Source organism: Kogia breviceps, chromosome 17, assembly GCF_026419965.1.
Source record: "Kogia breviceps isolate mKogBre1 chromosome 17, mKogBre1 haplotype 1, whole genome shotgun sequence".
Classification (NCBI taxonomy): Eukaryota; Metazoa; Chordata; class Mammalia; order Artiodactyla; family Physeteridae; genus Kogia; species Kogia breviceps.
In genome coordinates this window covers 38,069,976-38,087,272 of record NC_081326.1, presented here as the reverse complement: position 1 = coordinate 38,087,272, position 17,297 = coordinate 38,069,976, and the positions used below count along the sequence as shown (strand labels likewise).

The window sequence follows — 17,297 nt, the reverse complement described above, 5'->3', positions numbered from 1 at the left end:
AAACACTGAGTTTCTTTATGTTTAAATGGAATTTTCAACTTGGAGTTGGGATTCTGTTGATCTTATGCTGGTCAGAGCCTTTAATGAGATAATAAATATATCTGCCTGGCTTACCAAAAAATTAGAATTGAACAAATTATGACTAAATAAATATAGTTTTATACCAAAGAAGGAAACTTTCAAAATGTGAAGCCCAGGGTTGGGAACTGGAACGCGGAACATTCCAATAGGTGGGAATCATGAAAATGGTCCCTGTCTGTGAAAAGATGAAGAAAAACAAAAGTACTGCAGTCACGTTAAACCGATGAGGGTAGACATGCAGAAGCGTGTGTCGAACTTGGAATGGTGGTGTGTGAGCCGACGGGCCTCACTGAGGCAGGTCGGGGACTGGCTCTCTCTCTTACTCCTAGTTCATGTGCTTCTAGCACATACCACTATCACACTCCATGAATTTAACTCTCAATTTAAAAGTTCCTGATTTTATCAGCAGGAAGTTTCTGGCTAAGCCTTTGTGCTGTGCCTTCTGCTAAAATGCACTGTGGGGTCAGCACTCCACTTTGGATGTGTCCTAAAGGCCTCTCACATTTTAGAAGTTTCATGAATCAAAACCACGTTCAAAACCCTGCTCTGTTTGCAGTTCTTGGCCCTGAAATGGTACACACTGATGAAATGACTTCCTCCTTTGGTTAGGGAACAGCCGACAAGAAAAGCAGGCAAATAGGGTTTACTGGAATTGAAGCAGGTTGGAGTCAGAAATTGTAGAAACATCAGGGACAATGCGAACAGTAAGTATTTAGGCTCTTCTGACCGTCCTGTTCTAAGCACTTACCCCTCATACAACACTACGGGGTAGGTACTATTATTGACCGTATTTGATGTATGAAGAATCCAAGGTACTGAGAAGTAACTTGCCCATGGTCACACAGTTACCAATTGTTCAGGCTACAGGGGTCAAAATTTTCTCCACGATACAACAGCAAATAACATTTGTACAGCTCTGTACAATTTTCTAAGAATTCATGTCAGATCCTCATAAAGTCACATTTTACAGCTGAAGAAATGAGCCTGAGAAAACGTAACGAACATGCCTAAGTCAGTGTTGAGCAATGAAAGGTGTGGGCTCTAGAGTCAGATCCCCTGGGTTGGAAGCCTCTCTACCACTATGTGACCTTGGGCAAGTCACACAACTTCTCTGAACCTCAGTCTTCTCATCTGTAAATGTACACCAGTGTTGTTTTGAAGTAATGTATATAAAATATTAGCACATAATTCTTATTATTATCACGACTTTCTAAGCAGAAAATGAAACTAGGTCTGAATTGTAATTATTTTTTAAAGAAAAGGAAATATCCTTTCTTATTGAGAGGAGAATGAGAAAGCAGATACCGTATTTCAATGATTCAATTCCTTAGGTGGATCCTCCTTGAGCTCCACGGCGCAATTCCACCTGACCCTCACGGATGTGAACGACAACCCGCCGCGGCTGGTCGAGGAGTACACAGGCTTGTTCTTCTGCTACCCCCTGAAAGCACCCGGAAGTCTCATTTTCGAGGCCACTGATGATGATCAGCAGTCATTACGGGGTCGACACTTTACATTTTCCCTTGGCAGTGAAAGCTTACAAAAAGACTGGGAAGTTTCCAAAATCAATGGTGAGTTGTCAAAAGAACCGAGAAAAACACTGATGGGCGATAGAATGAGTTTTTATTTGCTTTGGTATGCATGCAGCACTCAACACAGAGCTTTCTTCCACGCTCCAGGAAGGAAGTTCATGCTGTGGATGGAAACTTGCACAGGCAAGCTCTCCAGAGGGTTGAAAGCCCCCGGGGTTTGGAGGAAAGAAAGATTGTTAATACACATCTCTCTTAGTGTACATGAATAGTTGGACAATCAGAGCAACATTGCAAAATTTCCAATGGCAGCTGAGAAACAGGTTTCATCATGATTTTTTAAAAATAAATTTATTTATTTTATTTATTTTTATTTTTGGCTGCATTGGGTCTTCGTTGCTGCGCGCGCGCTTTCTCTAGTTGCGGCGAGCGGGGGCTACTCTTGGTTGCGGTGCGCGGGCTTCTCATTGTTGTGGCTTCTCTTGTTGCTGAGCTTGGGCTCTAGGCATGAGGGCTTCAGTAGTTGTGGCATGCAGGCTCTAGAGTGCAGGCTCAGTAGTGTGGCGCATGGGCTTAGTTGCTCCACGGCATGTGGGATCTTCCCGGACCAGGGCTTGAACCCATGTCCCCTGCATTGGAGGTGGATTCTTAACCACTGCACACTAAGGAAACCCGCTCATCATGATTTTTAAAAAGAGCTTTATTGAAGTATAATTGACTTACAATTAACAGCACATATTTAAAGCATACAATTTTATAAAAATCAATATATGTATATACCATTGAAGCCATCAGCTCAATCAGATAAGAACAGTTCCACCACCCCCAAAGTTTTATTCATGCTCTGCTACAATCCCTGTTTTCCACCCTACACTGTCCATCCCTCACCCCCAGGTAATCACTGATCTGCTTCATGTCACTATAGATTCGTTTGCATTTTCAAGAATTTTATCTAAATAAAATAACAGCATGTACTCTTTTTTTGTTTGGTGAATATCACTTAGTATACTTATTTGGGAATTTCACCATGTTGTTGCATATATCAACACTTCACTCCTTTATATTCTAGCATAGTATTCCATTGTATGACTATATCATGATTTATTATTCATTAACACATTAATTATTACTTAAATTGCTTCCAATTTTTGCTTTTTCAAATAAAGCTGCTATGAACATTTGTGAGCAAGTGTTTTGTAGGAGCTATGCTTTCATTTTTCTTGGTTAAATACCTACAAGTCATCATATGGTAGCTATACAGTAAGAGAATATCAAATTGCTTCCCGAATAGTCTGTAACGTTTTACATTCCCACCAGTGAATGAGAAATCTAGCTGCTTAGTATTCTTCCCAATGCTTGCTATGCTCAGTCTTTTTAATTTTAGCCATTGTAGTGGGAGTGTAGTATTTCATTATGTTTTTTTAATATATACATGGTTATATGAGTTGTTCACATATTCATTAACTTGGTTTTTTTTTTTAACATCTTTATTGGAGTATAATTGCTTTACAATGGTGTGTTAGTTTCTGCTTTATAACAAAGTGAATCAGTTATACATATACATATGTCCCCATATATCTCTTCCCTCTTGCGGCTCCCTCCCTCCCACCCTCCCTATCCCACCCCTCTAGGTGGTCACAAAGCACTGAACTGATCTCCCTGTGCTATGCGGCTGCTTCCCATTTGCTATGTATTTTATGTTTGGTAGTGTATATATGTCCATGCTACTCTCTCACTTTGTCCCAGCTTACCCTTCCCCCTCCCCATATCCTCAAGTCCATTCTCTAGTAGGTCTGTGTCTTTATTCCCATCTTACCCATAGGTTCTTCATGACCTTTTTTTTTCTTAGATTCCATATATATGTGTTAGCCTATGGTATTTGTTTTTCTCTTTCTGACTTACTTCACTCTGTATGACAGACTCTAGGTCCATCCACCTCACTACAAATAACTCAATTTTGTTTCTTTTTATGGCGGAGTAATATTCCATTGTATATATGTGCCACATCTTCTTTATCCATTCATCTGTCAATGGACACCTAGGTTGCTTCCACATCCTGGCTATTGTAAATAGAGCTGCAATGAACATTTCGGTACATGACTCTTTTTGAATTATGGTTTTCTCAGGGTATATGCCCAGTAGTGGGATTGCTGGGTCATTATGGTTTTAATTTATATTTTCTTAATGGCTAATGGTGTTGAACATCTTTTCATATGCTTATTAGCCATCCATATATCTTCACTGGTGTAGTGTCTGGTCAAATATTGTGCCTGCTTCAAATATTTAGCAGTTTGGCTTCTGTTGTTGAGTCATAAACATTCTCTGTATAGTCTAGATTCAAGTTCTTTGTCAGATATATGTTTATAAATATTTTTTCCCAGGCCATGGCTTACATTTTTATTTTGTAACAGTGCCTTTTGAAGAGCAAATTAAATTTTTTTTGATGACATCTGGTTTACTGATTTTTTTCTTCTATAATTTGTGACTATTTTGTGTATTGTTTAAGAAATTTTTGCCAAGGTCACTAAATTTTTCTATTTTTTTTCTCCCAGAGTTCTTATAGTTTTAGCTTTTACAGTTACGGCTATCTAATTGTTTAAACACTATTTATTTATTTAATATCCTTTTCACATTGAATTGTCTTGGCAGCTTTGTCAAAAATCAAGTGACCACATATATATGAGACTATTTCTGGACTTTCTTTTCTGTTTCATTGATCTCTTTGTCTTTATAGCAATACTCCAATGTTTTGATTACTGCAGCTCAATAATAAGACTTGAAATCAGGTAGTGTAAATGTCCTCACTTTGTTCTTTTTCAAAACATTTATTTTGCATTTCTATATAAATTTTAGAATTGAGCTTGTCTATTTCTACCCAAAAAACCTATGCAGATTGTGATTGAGATTGTGTGAATCTATAGCTGAATTTGGGGGAGAATTTACATCTTAACAAAATTGAATTTTCTAATCCATGAATATGATTATGTCTCCACTTATTTAGGTCTTCATTACTTTCTCTGAGCAATGTGTTTTAATTTTCAATGTATAGTTCTTATAGAATTTCCCCTAAGCATTTCATATGCTTGTGCTATTTTAAATATTTAAAAATTTTGAATTTTTAAGTAATTCCAGGATGTGGAAATATAATTGATGATTTTTGTATATTGATCTTGTAGCCTATAACATTGCTGACCTCACTTGTAAGTTCTCTCTCCCTCTTTTTCTTACGTTTTCATAGATTTTCTACATAGACAGTCATGTTGTGTGTGAATTATAGGTTTTATTTCCTTTCCAGTCTGGATGGCTTTTATATCTTTAGTTTGCTTTCTTAGTGGCTAAAATCTTCAGGACAATGTTGAATGAAGGTAGTGAGAGCAGAAACAACTTGGCTTGTTCCTAATCTTAGGGAGAAGGCATTCACAGTCTTTCACCATTAAGTAAAAAGTTAGCTATAGGTTTTTTGTACATGCCCTTTATCAGACTAAGGAATTTATCTTCTATTCTTAACTTGATGAGAGGTGTTTTTTGAGTTTTTAAAATTAGGAATGGGTGCTAAAAATTTCAGGTGTTTTTTTCCTGCATCTACTGAGATGATTGTATGGTTGATTTGGGGTTTTGGTTGTTGTTGTTTTTGTCTGTTAATTGGAGAAGTATATCAATCAACTTTTGGATGTTAATTCAGTCTTCTCTTCCTGGGATAAAGCTTACTTGGTGGTGAAATATTAGCATTTTTATATGCGGTTGGATTTGATCTGCTAAAATTTTAAGGATATTTCTATCTATATTCATAAGGGATATTGGTCTGTATTTTTCTCTTCTTGCAGTGTCTTCATCTGATTTTGGTATCAGAAGTAATGCTGGCTTCATAGAATGAGTTAGGAAGGGTTCTACGTCTTCAATTACCTGGAAGTTTGTATAAAATTGTTTTTTATTTCTTCCTTAATGTTTGATAGAATTCACCAGTGAAGGCTTCTGGCCCAAAGTTTTCTACAGTAGGACTCAGTACCTACTGTAGTCCTTACCCTCTTTCAACTGGTGTCCTTACCATAAGTTAACTACAAATTCAATTTCTTTAATAGATATAGGGCTATTCAAGTTATAGATTTATTTTTGGTTGAGCTTGTTCGTTTGTATCTTTCAAATAATTTCTCTATTTCATTTGATTTGTCTAATTTATTGGCGCAAGTTATTCATAATGTTATTTTATTATTCTTTTAATATCTGCAGAATATGTAGTGATATCACCTCATTCTGATATTGGAAAATTTTGCTTCTATTTTGGTCCTGATCAAGCTGGCTAGAGGTTATTAATTTTGTTGATATATTCTCAATGAACCAGCTTTTGGTTTCATTGATTTTGCTCTATTTTTTTGTTTTGTATTTCATTGTTCAGATCTTTGTTATTTCCTTTATTCTTCTTATGTTGTATTTAGCTTGTTCTATTTTTATTTAGTTGGAAGCTGAGGCAATTGAGAACTTTTTCTTTGTTAACATAGGCATTTGGTGCTATAAATTTATCTCTTAGTGTCATGTTAGCTGTATTCTATAAAGTTTGATATGTTTTCATTTTCATTCAGTTCCAAATACTTTCTAATTTCCCTTTAGATTTCTCCTGTGACACATGGGTTATTTAGAAGTGGGTTATTTAGTTCTCATATATGTGGGGATTTCCCACATATTCCTGGTTACTGATTTCTAATTTAATTCTATAGTGACCAGAGAACATTTGACTGGAATACTTTTTTTCTTTCAGTACTTTAAAGGTATTTCTCCATTGTGTTCTGGATTGTATTGTTTCTTCTTTGTTCCTTTGAATGTCATGTGTCTTTTTTCTCTGGATGTCTTTAAGATTTTCTTTTTCACTAGTTTAAAGTAATTTGAGTATTGTGTGCCTTGGTGTAGTTTTGTTCATTTTTTCTTTTTCCTAAGATTTGTCTGTCTTCTGGATCTGAGGATTTAGACTTTTCATCAAATTTGGAAAAAAGTTAGCAGTTATTTCTTCAAATATGTTTTCTCTTTCTAATTCAGTGTTTGCAGCCACTATATGGAACATAACTACCACGAGTAATGACAACCTACTTAGTATTCATTTCTACAGAGAAGTCATGAATTGAGAACTTGAAGGATGCTTAGCATCCTTTTTGACATTATGGAGGGTACCTGTGGAGTGATAATACTTTTGGTAGTTTAACTCATACTTATATCTAACCATTTCCTAGTCAACTTTAGTATTATATGATACAGAGATGAGCTTTATTCCTGCTCATCCAGGGGCCTGCAGTTGTGTTTTCATGTCAGTCATTTTTTCTCTATTCTGACAGGAACTCATGCCAGCCTCTCCACCAAGCACACGGGCTTTGAAGAGAGAGTTTACCACATCCCAGTCCGCATCAGTGATGGTGGTTGGCCACCCTTGGAAGGGACCGTCTCTTTAGCAGGTAGATATTTTGCTGCAGGCAACTTGGGATAATGTGTCAATATGGTAGTTTGTTGGAATTCTTGTCTTTGAGATGGGATTCTGCAATTGTTTGCTCGAAAATTTATCTACAAAATATTGTTCTGTTTTTCAGTTACTTTCTGCAAGTGTGTGGAAGATAGGTGTTTCCAGCCAGCAGGTCACATGCCTGGGATACCCACTGTGGGCATGACAGTTGGTATACTCCTTAGCACCTTTTTGGTCATCGGTGAGTATGATTTCTCAGATTCAAGGATTTCTGTTCTGGGCCTTGGAAACATAAGCTCACATCAGGGTCTGACTTCATGGACTGGTCTGGGGCTGCTCAAATGGCAATCTAGGCAATAACCAAGAATATAGATCACCAGTAAACCATATCCAACTTTCCTGATTGGGAGCTACTGCCTTAGTACCACCCTCTACCTATCACTGCCTTGCTGGTTAGTTTGGGAAATACAACATAAGAGGCTTTAAAGAATAAATTATTGTATTTTATGCCTAGTTACTAAGATTTCATGATGAAGGAGAAAGAAATGCAGTAGCTGTGCCTCTGCTATGTGTCAGGCACTGTGCTTGGTGGGGAACACAGTGACAGACATACACAGATCCTTTACTCACAGAGCTTATGGTCTAGCCTGCCATTGTTGGAATATGAAGAAGCTAGCCTTACAGTGGAGATGCTGGCATACCTGAAATGTTGCAGAACTCCCCATTTTATGTTCGTGACTGTGGCCCTTGATTCTTTATAATCTCAGAATAATTCCACCGCATCACAGGCCTCACTCTGCCATGGCCCCTGGGCTGGCTAGACAGCAGAGTTCCCTGTCTTCTTTTTTGTAAACAGCTCAGTGCCTACTGTAGTCCTTACCCTCTTTCAACTGGTGTCCTCACCACAAGTTAAGTATTAGAAGTAGATACTTCTTCTGCCCATTTTTAAATTGAATTGTTGGTTTTTTGCTGTTGAGCTCCATGAGCTACTTGTATTTCACCAAAGAAGACATATAGGTGGCCAAGAGGCACATGAAAAGATGCTCAAAATCACTAATTATTAGAGAAATGCAAATCAAAACTACAATGAGGTATCACCTCACACGGGTCAGAATGGCCATCATCAAAAAATCTGCAAGCAATAAATGCTGGAAAGAGTGTGGTAAATAGGGAACCCTCCTGCACTGTTGGTGGAAATGTAAATTGATACAGCCACTATGGAGAACAGTATGGAGGTTCCTTAAGAAACTAAAAATAGAACTACCGGGGCTTCCCTGGTGGCGCAGTGGTTGGGAGCCCGCCTGCCGATGCGGGGAGCACGGGTTTGTGCCCCGGTCCGGGAGGGTCCCGCGTGCCGTGGAGCGCCTGGGCCCGTGGCCCGTGGCCGCTGGGCCTGCGCGTCCGGAGCCTGTGCTCCACAGTGGGAGGGGCCGTGGCAGTGAGAAGTCCGTGTACCGCAAAAAAAAAAACAAACTAAAAATAGAACTACCATACGACCCAGCAATCCCACTACTGGGCATATACCCTGAGAAAACCCTAACTCAAAAAGAGACATGTACCACAATGTTCATTGCAGCTCTATGTACAATAGCCAGGACATGGAAGCAACCTAAGTGTCCATCAACAGATGAATGGATAAAGAAGATGTGGCACATATATACAATGGAATATTATTCAGCCATAAAAAGAAAGGAAACTGAGTTATTTGTAGTGATGTGGATGGACCTAGAGTCTGTCATACAGAGTGAAGCAAGTCAGAAAGAGTAAAACAAATACTGTATGTTAACATATATATATGGAATCTAAAAAAAAAAAAAAATGGTACTGTTGAACCTAGTGGCAGGGTAGGAATAAAGACGTAGACACAGATGATGGACTTGAGGACACAGGAGGGGGAAGGGGAAGCTGGGACGAAGTGAGAGAGTGGTGTGGACATATATACACTGCCAAATGTAAAATAGATAGCTAGTGGGAAGCAGCCGCATAGCACAGGGAGATCAGCTCGGTGCTTTGTGACCACCTAGAGGGATGGCATAGGGAGGGTGGGAGGGAGATGCAAGAGGGAGGGGATATGGGGATATATGTATGCATATGGCTGATTCATTTTATTGTACAACAGAAACTAACACAGCATTGGGAAGCAACTATACTCCAAAAAAGATGTATTAAAAATAAAAAGTAGATACTTCATCAATTCACCTGTGTAAAGGGGTTTATACAGTTCCACATCCTTTCTGTTTTAAAGGAAGAGCTGGGATTATTCTAAGTCTTCTCAATTGCTCTCTTGGCATCTGGTCTTTTCTGCCACCATCCAGTCTACTACATTGGACTCTGATTCACAGCTCTAAAGGGATCTCATTTCCTTATACCCTTCCATTCGAATTCCTCATTATTATGACACAGAAGGGCCTTTGTGACATGACCATTCCGCATCCTAATATTGCATGGTGACCATCATTTCTCTTTGAGAACCACAGTTTGGTGCACACCTTTTATACTAATTGAGCTGGCTTTTGAGGTTTACTCACTTATCAAACTCCCCTCTACCTCTGTACCTTTTCTTATTCTATTTGTCCTCTCATCTTGAAAGGATTTTTGAGTTTTTATGCCATGGTTTTCTAACATGACCATTTACTCTCATAATTTTACCACAAGTTAAAGATTGGATGAGTTTGGTGATCTAAAGATAGAAGTAATAGGATCTTGTAGTTTCATATCCTTACTTTTTTCAAAATAGGAGGGTTGGGATTATTGCAAGATTCTTAATGGGCTTCTGAGCATCCAGTCTTTTTTGCCATGATTCCTCTTGTAAACTTACTGCCAGGTTAATTTCTTAAAAACAACTTACTTTTCCAGATAAGTCTCTGATTTATAGTATACATTTAGTGCTAAAATGCACAATGTAATTTTGTAGTAGGTCAAAGATGGGGGAAACCAGGGAGGTTAGGTAGTCTACTCAAGCTGGAGCAATGAGGAAGACAGCAAAGAAAATGCAATATTTGATGTGGATATGGTGAAAATAGGCTTTAGGTAGGTGAATTGGTCTAAGAACAGCTTTCTGGTTTTTCTCATTGGACTACTTCCTCTAGGGAAGAGGAAGAAGAACTGGAATCCACATTTACTGACTGTGTCTGAAGCTCAGGAATTCTGTCTGATGCTCACACACTTAGTCTTCAGGGTCGTGTAGGCATTAGGTCCTATATTCCTTGATAGAGACCCAGCGATAGCCACCAGCTTCGATATGACTTGGGACTTGTTACATACTTACTGACAACAAGATAAGTGGTAAGCTTACTTATCCAAGAAAGCCCATGCCTGCAATCTCTTGATCAACAGGACAATGAAACTTTGTTGAACCACAAACAAAAATGAAATTATACGAATCATTTTTTCCTATGCAGGTGCTGCTTTATAAATGAATGTGACAGTACATTTTAAGACTCCATCTATTTGACTCTGAATTTTCTCTTTTAGGTATAATTTTAGCCGTTGTGTTTTTCCAGATAAAGAAGAATAAAGGCCAACATAATGTTGAAAGTGCTCAGGCATCTGAAGTCAAGCCTCTGAGAAACTGAATGTGAAAAGGAATATTTGAGTCTATGTACCAAGTGCTATTTCAGTAACACAACCATTTAACCCCATAATTTTGCTTTGCATCCAACATGTGCACTATCATTTTTTACGATATACCCTCTTGCCCTTTACTATTTTATTACTCTTAGATATTTCATGTGCTGTAGACATTAGAGATATTTTCCATTTTCTCATGATACTTTTCCACTCTGCAAAAGCCTTAGCTATTTATCCAAACACAAAAATGTATGTGCTTTTCCTTCTTAGGGAAAGAGAGGCTGAGGAAATACTCTGTTCATTTTTTCTTCATCAAGAGATCTATCAGTCATCCATCATAGCACATCCTGGATTCCATTTATGCTTTTTCTAATTCCATCCCGTGTCTCCTTCCTCCATATCTCCTTTGGTATTTCACTAATTTTAAAACATTTGTTGGAGGAAAGAACAAAGCTAAGTCTCAGGAAAAAAATTAAAGCACAGACCTGTCCCTTAGTTTGAGCAGAAACTCTTTGTTGTTATTAGCCTCCTTTAGCCCCATGTAGCTTATGTTGCTTTTCGTTGGAGGATTTTGCACTTGGGAACTTCATGAGCCCACTGCAGACCACGCAGAGGCCTGCTTCATAAACCCTGGTGCAAACACCAGCCACTCACCGTGTTTACTCACTACCTACCATGCTCACGTGCTGCTCATGTTTTCTTTATGTGTATATTAATTAAGTTTCGGTTATTATATATTTAACAGTAGAGGACGATAAGGAAGCACAAAAGATGTAGTGACAAAAATCAAGAATAAACATTGGCTTTGGTTTTGTTTCTTGGATCTCTTTGTCTCTGCTTCCTGGTTCTCTGCATTTGTTGAGGGAAGGACTAGATAACCATGGTTATCTATCATTTATCAAAATTGCCTCTCATGTAGAATTAACCCATTAAGAGGGGGTGCACAATGAAATAAAAATTCCCTGTGCTCATGACTGTGGATTGGGGTGTTCAAGGCAGATACACTAGGAATTTTAAAATTTTAAATAAGAAAACCTTAGAGATTTGGAAGCATTTCGAGGCCCTGGAGCTGTTTTCTGGCTTCTGATTTGAGGCTTGAAAGCATTCAACATTACACAGCCTCTCAGAATTTTCAAGAATTTTGGGGAAAACAACTTGTATCTGAAAAGGCGCTCCTACAATGATGGCTGAAGCAGGCCATGGAGTTCTGTTTTTCATAAATAATCCTCTTTGTGGGCTTTTATTATATTTTTTAAAGGCAAAAAAGTCAAACAGAAGAAGATATCCAAACTCTATTTCTAAGACCTCAGTATTACTTTCTTGTATTGATACAATGTTATCCTGTGTTTCAGGATAATGCTGAGCTCTTTTACCTGTTTTTTTTTTTTTCCACACAAGGCTCATCGGAAATCTCGTAATGGGAGAGGTTCTCTCTTGTCTCACCATACGCTGAAAGACAAAACAAGAAAACAAAAATCTAAGAGCACCAACAGCAAATTATATCCCAACCTAAGGAATGGTTTAACTTTCTCAGCAACTTCTATAGGTATTTTCTTGTGTGTTTTTGACCGAGAGTGACTGTGATATGACATTTAGTTCACTTAAAATTGCATCATTGCTAGCCCTGCTTATTTTCTGGAAATCACTTTATCATTCCTGAAAGACTGAGGCAGTCCCAAGACAGGTCTGCTCAGAGGGCTTAGGGATGCCTCCTGCCTCAGTTCAGGGCTGTTCTCTCTGGACCAACTTGTATCACCTAATAATAGACTGAGCACACATAACCTTCTCGTCTAAAATCACTGATTAGTATTCACATTTTTGTGCTGTTCTTCCTCTGGGTGGGCCTTCCCTCTAAGCCTTCTCTTCCTTCCATGACCAGATTCCTAAAGGCTTAAAGACCAATTTATATACTGGTCCCTTTGGGAAGCCTTCTCTTAGGAAACTACAGGGTCCCAGGCCACTACCTCATCTAAACTTCTATACTGTGGTGAGGAAAATTCTAGGATCTATTCCCTCTTCTGGTAAAGAAGGTTCCATTTCCACTGGGAAACATCTTCCCCTCCCCTTCACCTGGCTCTTCCACACCTAGTCTGTATAGTTTGAGTAGAGTCAACTTCCTCTTTTCCCCCATCTCCCCATCTCTCACTTCTAGAATTTTGTTGAAACTCTTAGAAAATAGCTCTCTTTAAGTGGAATTTGCTAAACTAGTAGAAAGTAAACTCAGAGCATTCTAGTTACCACAAAAGGTAAGCCTACCCCAGAACAAGGACCACAGAGAGTTGAGAGAAGATTCTGAAGATGTTGAGTGCCTGGATCCAGCTGTGTCTGAAGGTAACCTTGCCCTGGACTTTCCTATCCTGTGAGCCAGTACATTCCTTATTACTTAAAGCTCAATATATTTCTGCCCTTGCAACCAAGAGTGCACATTTGTGCCTTGCTTATGGACCTTATATTCTACAATTAGAGCCCATTTGATCTCCCCAACTAGTCTGGGACTTCTTGGAATCCCTTCAATGTCTCTATGACAAGTCTTGGCTCATAGTGGCTCCTCTATAAGTTTTTGAAGAATGAATACATGAAATAGCTGATTCATGTAGGCCACTTATACTGCTATCATCTTAGAGCCACCCACTTGACAAAATTGAAACTAATCCACTCTCTGTTTTTAGTTACAATATCCTCAAAGAGGCCTTAAACTCCCACTTCACTACACTCCGTTTCCCTACATACAAACTCTGATGCTCCGTTCAAACATCCTCAGAGCTGAATGCAGTGGTGATTGAAGCTGTGAGTGACAAAGCCCTCAAGAATTTCTGGATGGTTAAGAAATAGCAGGGAGAGTGAGAGGGTCTCAGGGTGAGGATGGGAAGTATAAGGACAGCTCCTGTGAGCAGCTACGTAGAAAGTCTCAAGGGTTCTGGAGAGCAGTAAATTAAGAGTAGAGATCTCAGGGTGCTGGCCCATGGTCTAGATAACTCACAAGCAGGAAGCTGAGATTACCTCTGAAGTATCTAGGGCAAGAAGGAAATAATTTGTTTCCAAGATTCTGTATAATGCCATATGCATCATGGGAACTTGTTAAACTTGGAACCTTAAAAGTTACCTGAAAAGATATAATATCTTACAATTTGATTTTAAAAATTTAAACTGTTTTGAAATGTACAGTTCAGTTGCATTAAGTCCATTCACGTTTTTGGGCAATCACCACGATCATCCACCTCCAGAACCTTTTCATCTTCTTAAATGAAACTCTACTCATTAAATAAGAACTCCCCATTCCTTCCTACCTCCAGTCCCTGGTAACCACTATTCTAACCTTCTGTCTCCATGAATTTGAGTGCGCTAGGTATAAACGGAATCATACAATATTTGTTCATAATATCAATGGTTTAAAACAGGTTTTAAAATAGTAAGAGAGAAAAAAATAGCATTCAAACCTACAAGTTATCTTATGAGGAGACTCTCTCAAGACTAATGCTATTTTTGATTTTGTTGCATTCAAACGTGTCACACATTGTATATACTTAAATATACATTTTACACACCTGTGAAGATATCCGTACAATGTATATACAATGCAGGTGTGTTCTCCAAACATCACTCATTGCTCCTAAATTTCTTCTCACCAAAACCTGTCTCATTCTGACTGAGTCCCGAGACTGTGGTCAGGTGTTGGATGCCCGGCTCTCTACCACAGGAGTGCTCAATGGATGCAGGTTGGAAACATCTGGGGGACTTTTTCAAAAATACTCATTCCAGAGCCCTATCCCCAACTGAGTCAGCATGTCTGGGAAGGGCGCCCTAGCTTTAATATTCTGAAAAAATATCTCCATGTGAGTCTAATGTGCAACCGCAGCTGAGATCCCTTATTCCAGACAATCCCCAGAAGGGTTAGTACCAGTCTGGTGTGGAATATGATCTTTTTGTAGGGTCTGAATCAGCATCTTTCTTCAGAATATCACCTTCCCAATCCTCTCAACTTTCTGGGCACCTTTAATCCTAACCAGGCCTGCTTAGACCCTTTGTCAGCTGCAAACATGGGCCATGCCCAGAGTTCAGGGAAGGTAGGAAGGGCTGCTGTCAAGAGAGTCATTTCTTGGCCCATAGAGATCCTTCAGCTAAGAGCAGCCTGGTGGTTCCAGACCCAGGTCACCCTTGCCAGCACATTGGAGCCTAAGCTCCACGAAGCTAAGAAGAAAGAAGCTGGTTTCACCTGCAGGGGAGTAGCCCCTTTGTAGACCAGAGCAAAAATTACTGTGAAAACACACATTTCTGTCAAGTGATCTTCTTGTGCTTGTGCTTGGAGAACTGGCTACTTAAAGGGAAATTCCTGACAGTGTTAACAAAAATAAATAACATTTTTTTATAATACAAACAATTTTTTCCCGTTTTATTGGTTTTCCACTTTTACCTCCTAGCATAGTTCAGGCTCCATTCAACATTTCAAAGTGACTATATGCTATGTGTTAGTCATGTGTCAGCCATCTGGGCCCTTAAGACAAGGAGGACGGCCTCCTGAGATGGTAGATAATTCTAAAAGGTAAGGGGCTGCCCTGGAATCCAGGGCTAACAATGCCGATGGCTGAAGCACAAGTCCCACTTTAGGCCTCCACAAGTTACTTGCCTCGAACAGTCATTGGTTTCTTTGGATGGAAATCAAAACTCCCATATATTTTTCATGTGATCCTTATCCTGGAAGGGCCGATTGAGTGCACAGTGGGACAGGAAGAGGTGTGAGGAATGGCCGGTTATGGAAACAAGTGTTCATCTGATTGAGAGGAAGAGTTCTCATTTTTTCCATTGCAGCACTTGGGCTGAGGGTAAGTCCAGGATTTGGAGGGCTGCATTTGGAAGGGGAGGAGGGTATGCAGAAGGAGGTGGGAATAAAAATAGCCCCTGTGTGTACCCAGCATTTCAGTTAGTCTCTTGAATTAAGCACAGGAAAGGGAGGAAACAATGTATTTTTAGTAACAGAAGTTAAACTGAGCCTCTTTGGCTCCTGACCAAGAAGAGATCTCGGAGGCAGAGTTTCCGGGGCCTCTGCTCTGGGACAATCAGAGTCAGCCATGGCCTTGGTTGGCGGTGGACACAAAGAACCAGGGAAAGGTCCACTGTGGGGCAGGAGGGGAGACGCCCCAGCTGAGGTTCCCTGCTGAGTTTTGCCTTTTGTGGTGGGATCTCAGACAGCCTTCCTGGGGCCTACGAGGGGGAGGGATTCCTCTGAGTAAGCAAACATGGCTTGGTGTATGCTCGCAGAAATCCCAGCACAGGGATTTTGACCTTGAGCCGTGATGGAAGGTTGGCGGGTGTTAAAGAAGAGAAGGAGAGGGCTTCCCTGGTGGCGCAGTGGTTGAGAATCCGCCTGCCGATGCAGGGGACACGGGTTCGTGCCCCGGTCCGGGAAGATCCCACATGCTGCAGAGCAGCTGGGCCCGTGAGCCATGGCCGCTGAGCCTGAGCGTCCGGAGCCTGCGCTCCGCAATGGGAGAGGCCACAACAGTGAGAGGCCCGCGTACCACAAAAAAAAAAAAAAAAAAAAAAAAAAAAAAAAGAAGAGAAGGAGGGAGGGGGTATTGATGCGAAGAGCCTCAGGCCCATTATACAGCTCTGAGAGAGCCTGGGCCAAGTGGCAGCTGAGCCCCGAAGCAAAGACTGATGGAGGAGCCCATGTTGGGCAGAAACCACTGATCTTAGAACCCCTACTCTGCCAGGTCGTTGACTAGGGGTGTGATCCTGAAGGTGAAGATGGTAATCAGCCAGCTCCTGCAGTGGGGGCCTCTTGAGGGAAGGTCTGAGCCTGCCCTCCCATGGCTGTCATAGTTAGTTTGCTGTTTTGCTCTTTTGCTTATTTGTCAGATATTTATCAAACCCGCATCATGGCCAGATACTGAGTTGGTCACTAGGAACACAAAGAGCAGTAGCTAATAATTCTACAACATTTATAATGTGCCCTGAACTATTCTAAATGCCTTACAAAATATATTGTCATTGAATCCTTAGAACAACTGTATGAGTGAGATACAATTATTATGTCTATTGTACAGATCAGAAACTGTGATAGAGAACGCTTAAGCATGTAACTTGCTCAAGGTCACAAATAAACTATCCCAGAAGTCTTACTCTGAAGGCCATGCCCAAAGCTACCATATTTCATCTAATCTATGGAAACATATATTGTAAGATGTGTTGTTATTTTATGTGACACTAAGAAAGAGAAGAGCACACTATCAGTTAACTTCGCTGTACCATTATATGATTGCATCCTCAACTTCAGAGATGTTCAAATGTGAAAAAATGTGAGTCTTGAATTGACACAGAGGCACTGTCTCTGTTCTCATGGGCTGCACAACTGCACAGGAGAGACAACCTAAACAGTCATCACGCAATGAGGTGAGCATCAGGTATCACCAAGGTGGAGCACACAGATTGCTGCGGTGATGAGAGAAGAGAGACCTTCACTTTGGCCTGAGGGTCTGGGAACCCATCACAGAAGTGACACCCAGCTGTGCCTTAGCGTTTCTCCAAATACAGAAGGTAAATCTGGGGCATTTTAAGGTCCATGGTTGATAATGCTAATACTAATAATATAGCAATAGCTAATCATTAAGCACTCACTGTGTGCCAGGCACTGCCTAAGGGCTTTCTATGCACCATCCCATTTAATCCCCACAGCA

General features: G+C 40.0%; 1 protein-coding gene across 6 annotated transcripts in view; it reads left to right on the top strand.

The window, feature by feature from the left end:
- Positions 1-10,628, top strand: part of CDH17 (cadherin 17) — a 77,347-nt gene extending 66,719 nt beyond the window's left edge. For 3 of the 6 annotated variants that reach the window (XM_067017054.1, XM_067017053.1, XM_059042872.2), the window contains 4 exons: positions 1,413-1,652; positions 6,932-7,048; positions 7,181-7,294; positions 10,528-10,628. In XM_067017054.1, the coding sequence (XP_066873155.1) occupies positions 1,413-1,652; positions 6,932-7,048; positions 7,181-7,294; positions 10,528-10,628 (572 nt within the window). The remainder of the gene's footprint in view (positions 1-1,412; positions 1,653-6,931; positions 7,049-7,180; positions 7,295-10,527) is intronic. The other 3 variants (XM_067017057.1, XM_067017052.1, XM_067017056.1) reach the window with 3 other exon arrangements.
- The last annotated feature ends 6,669 nt before the right edge of the window (positions 10,629-17,297 follow it).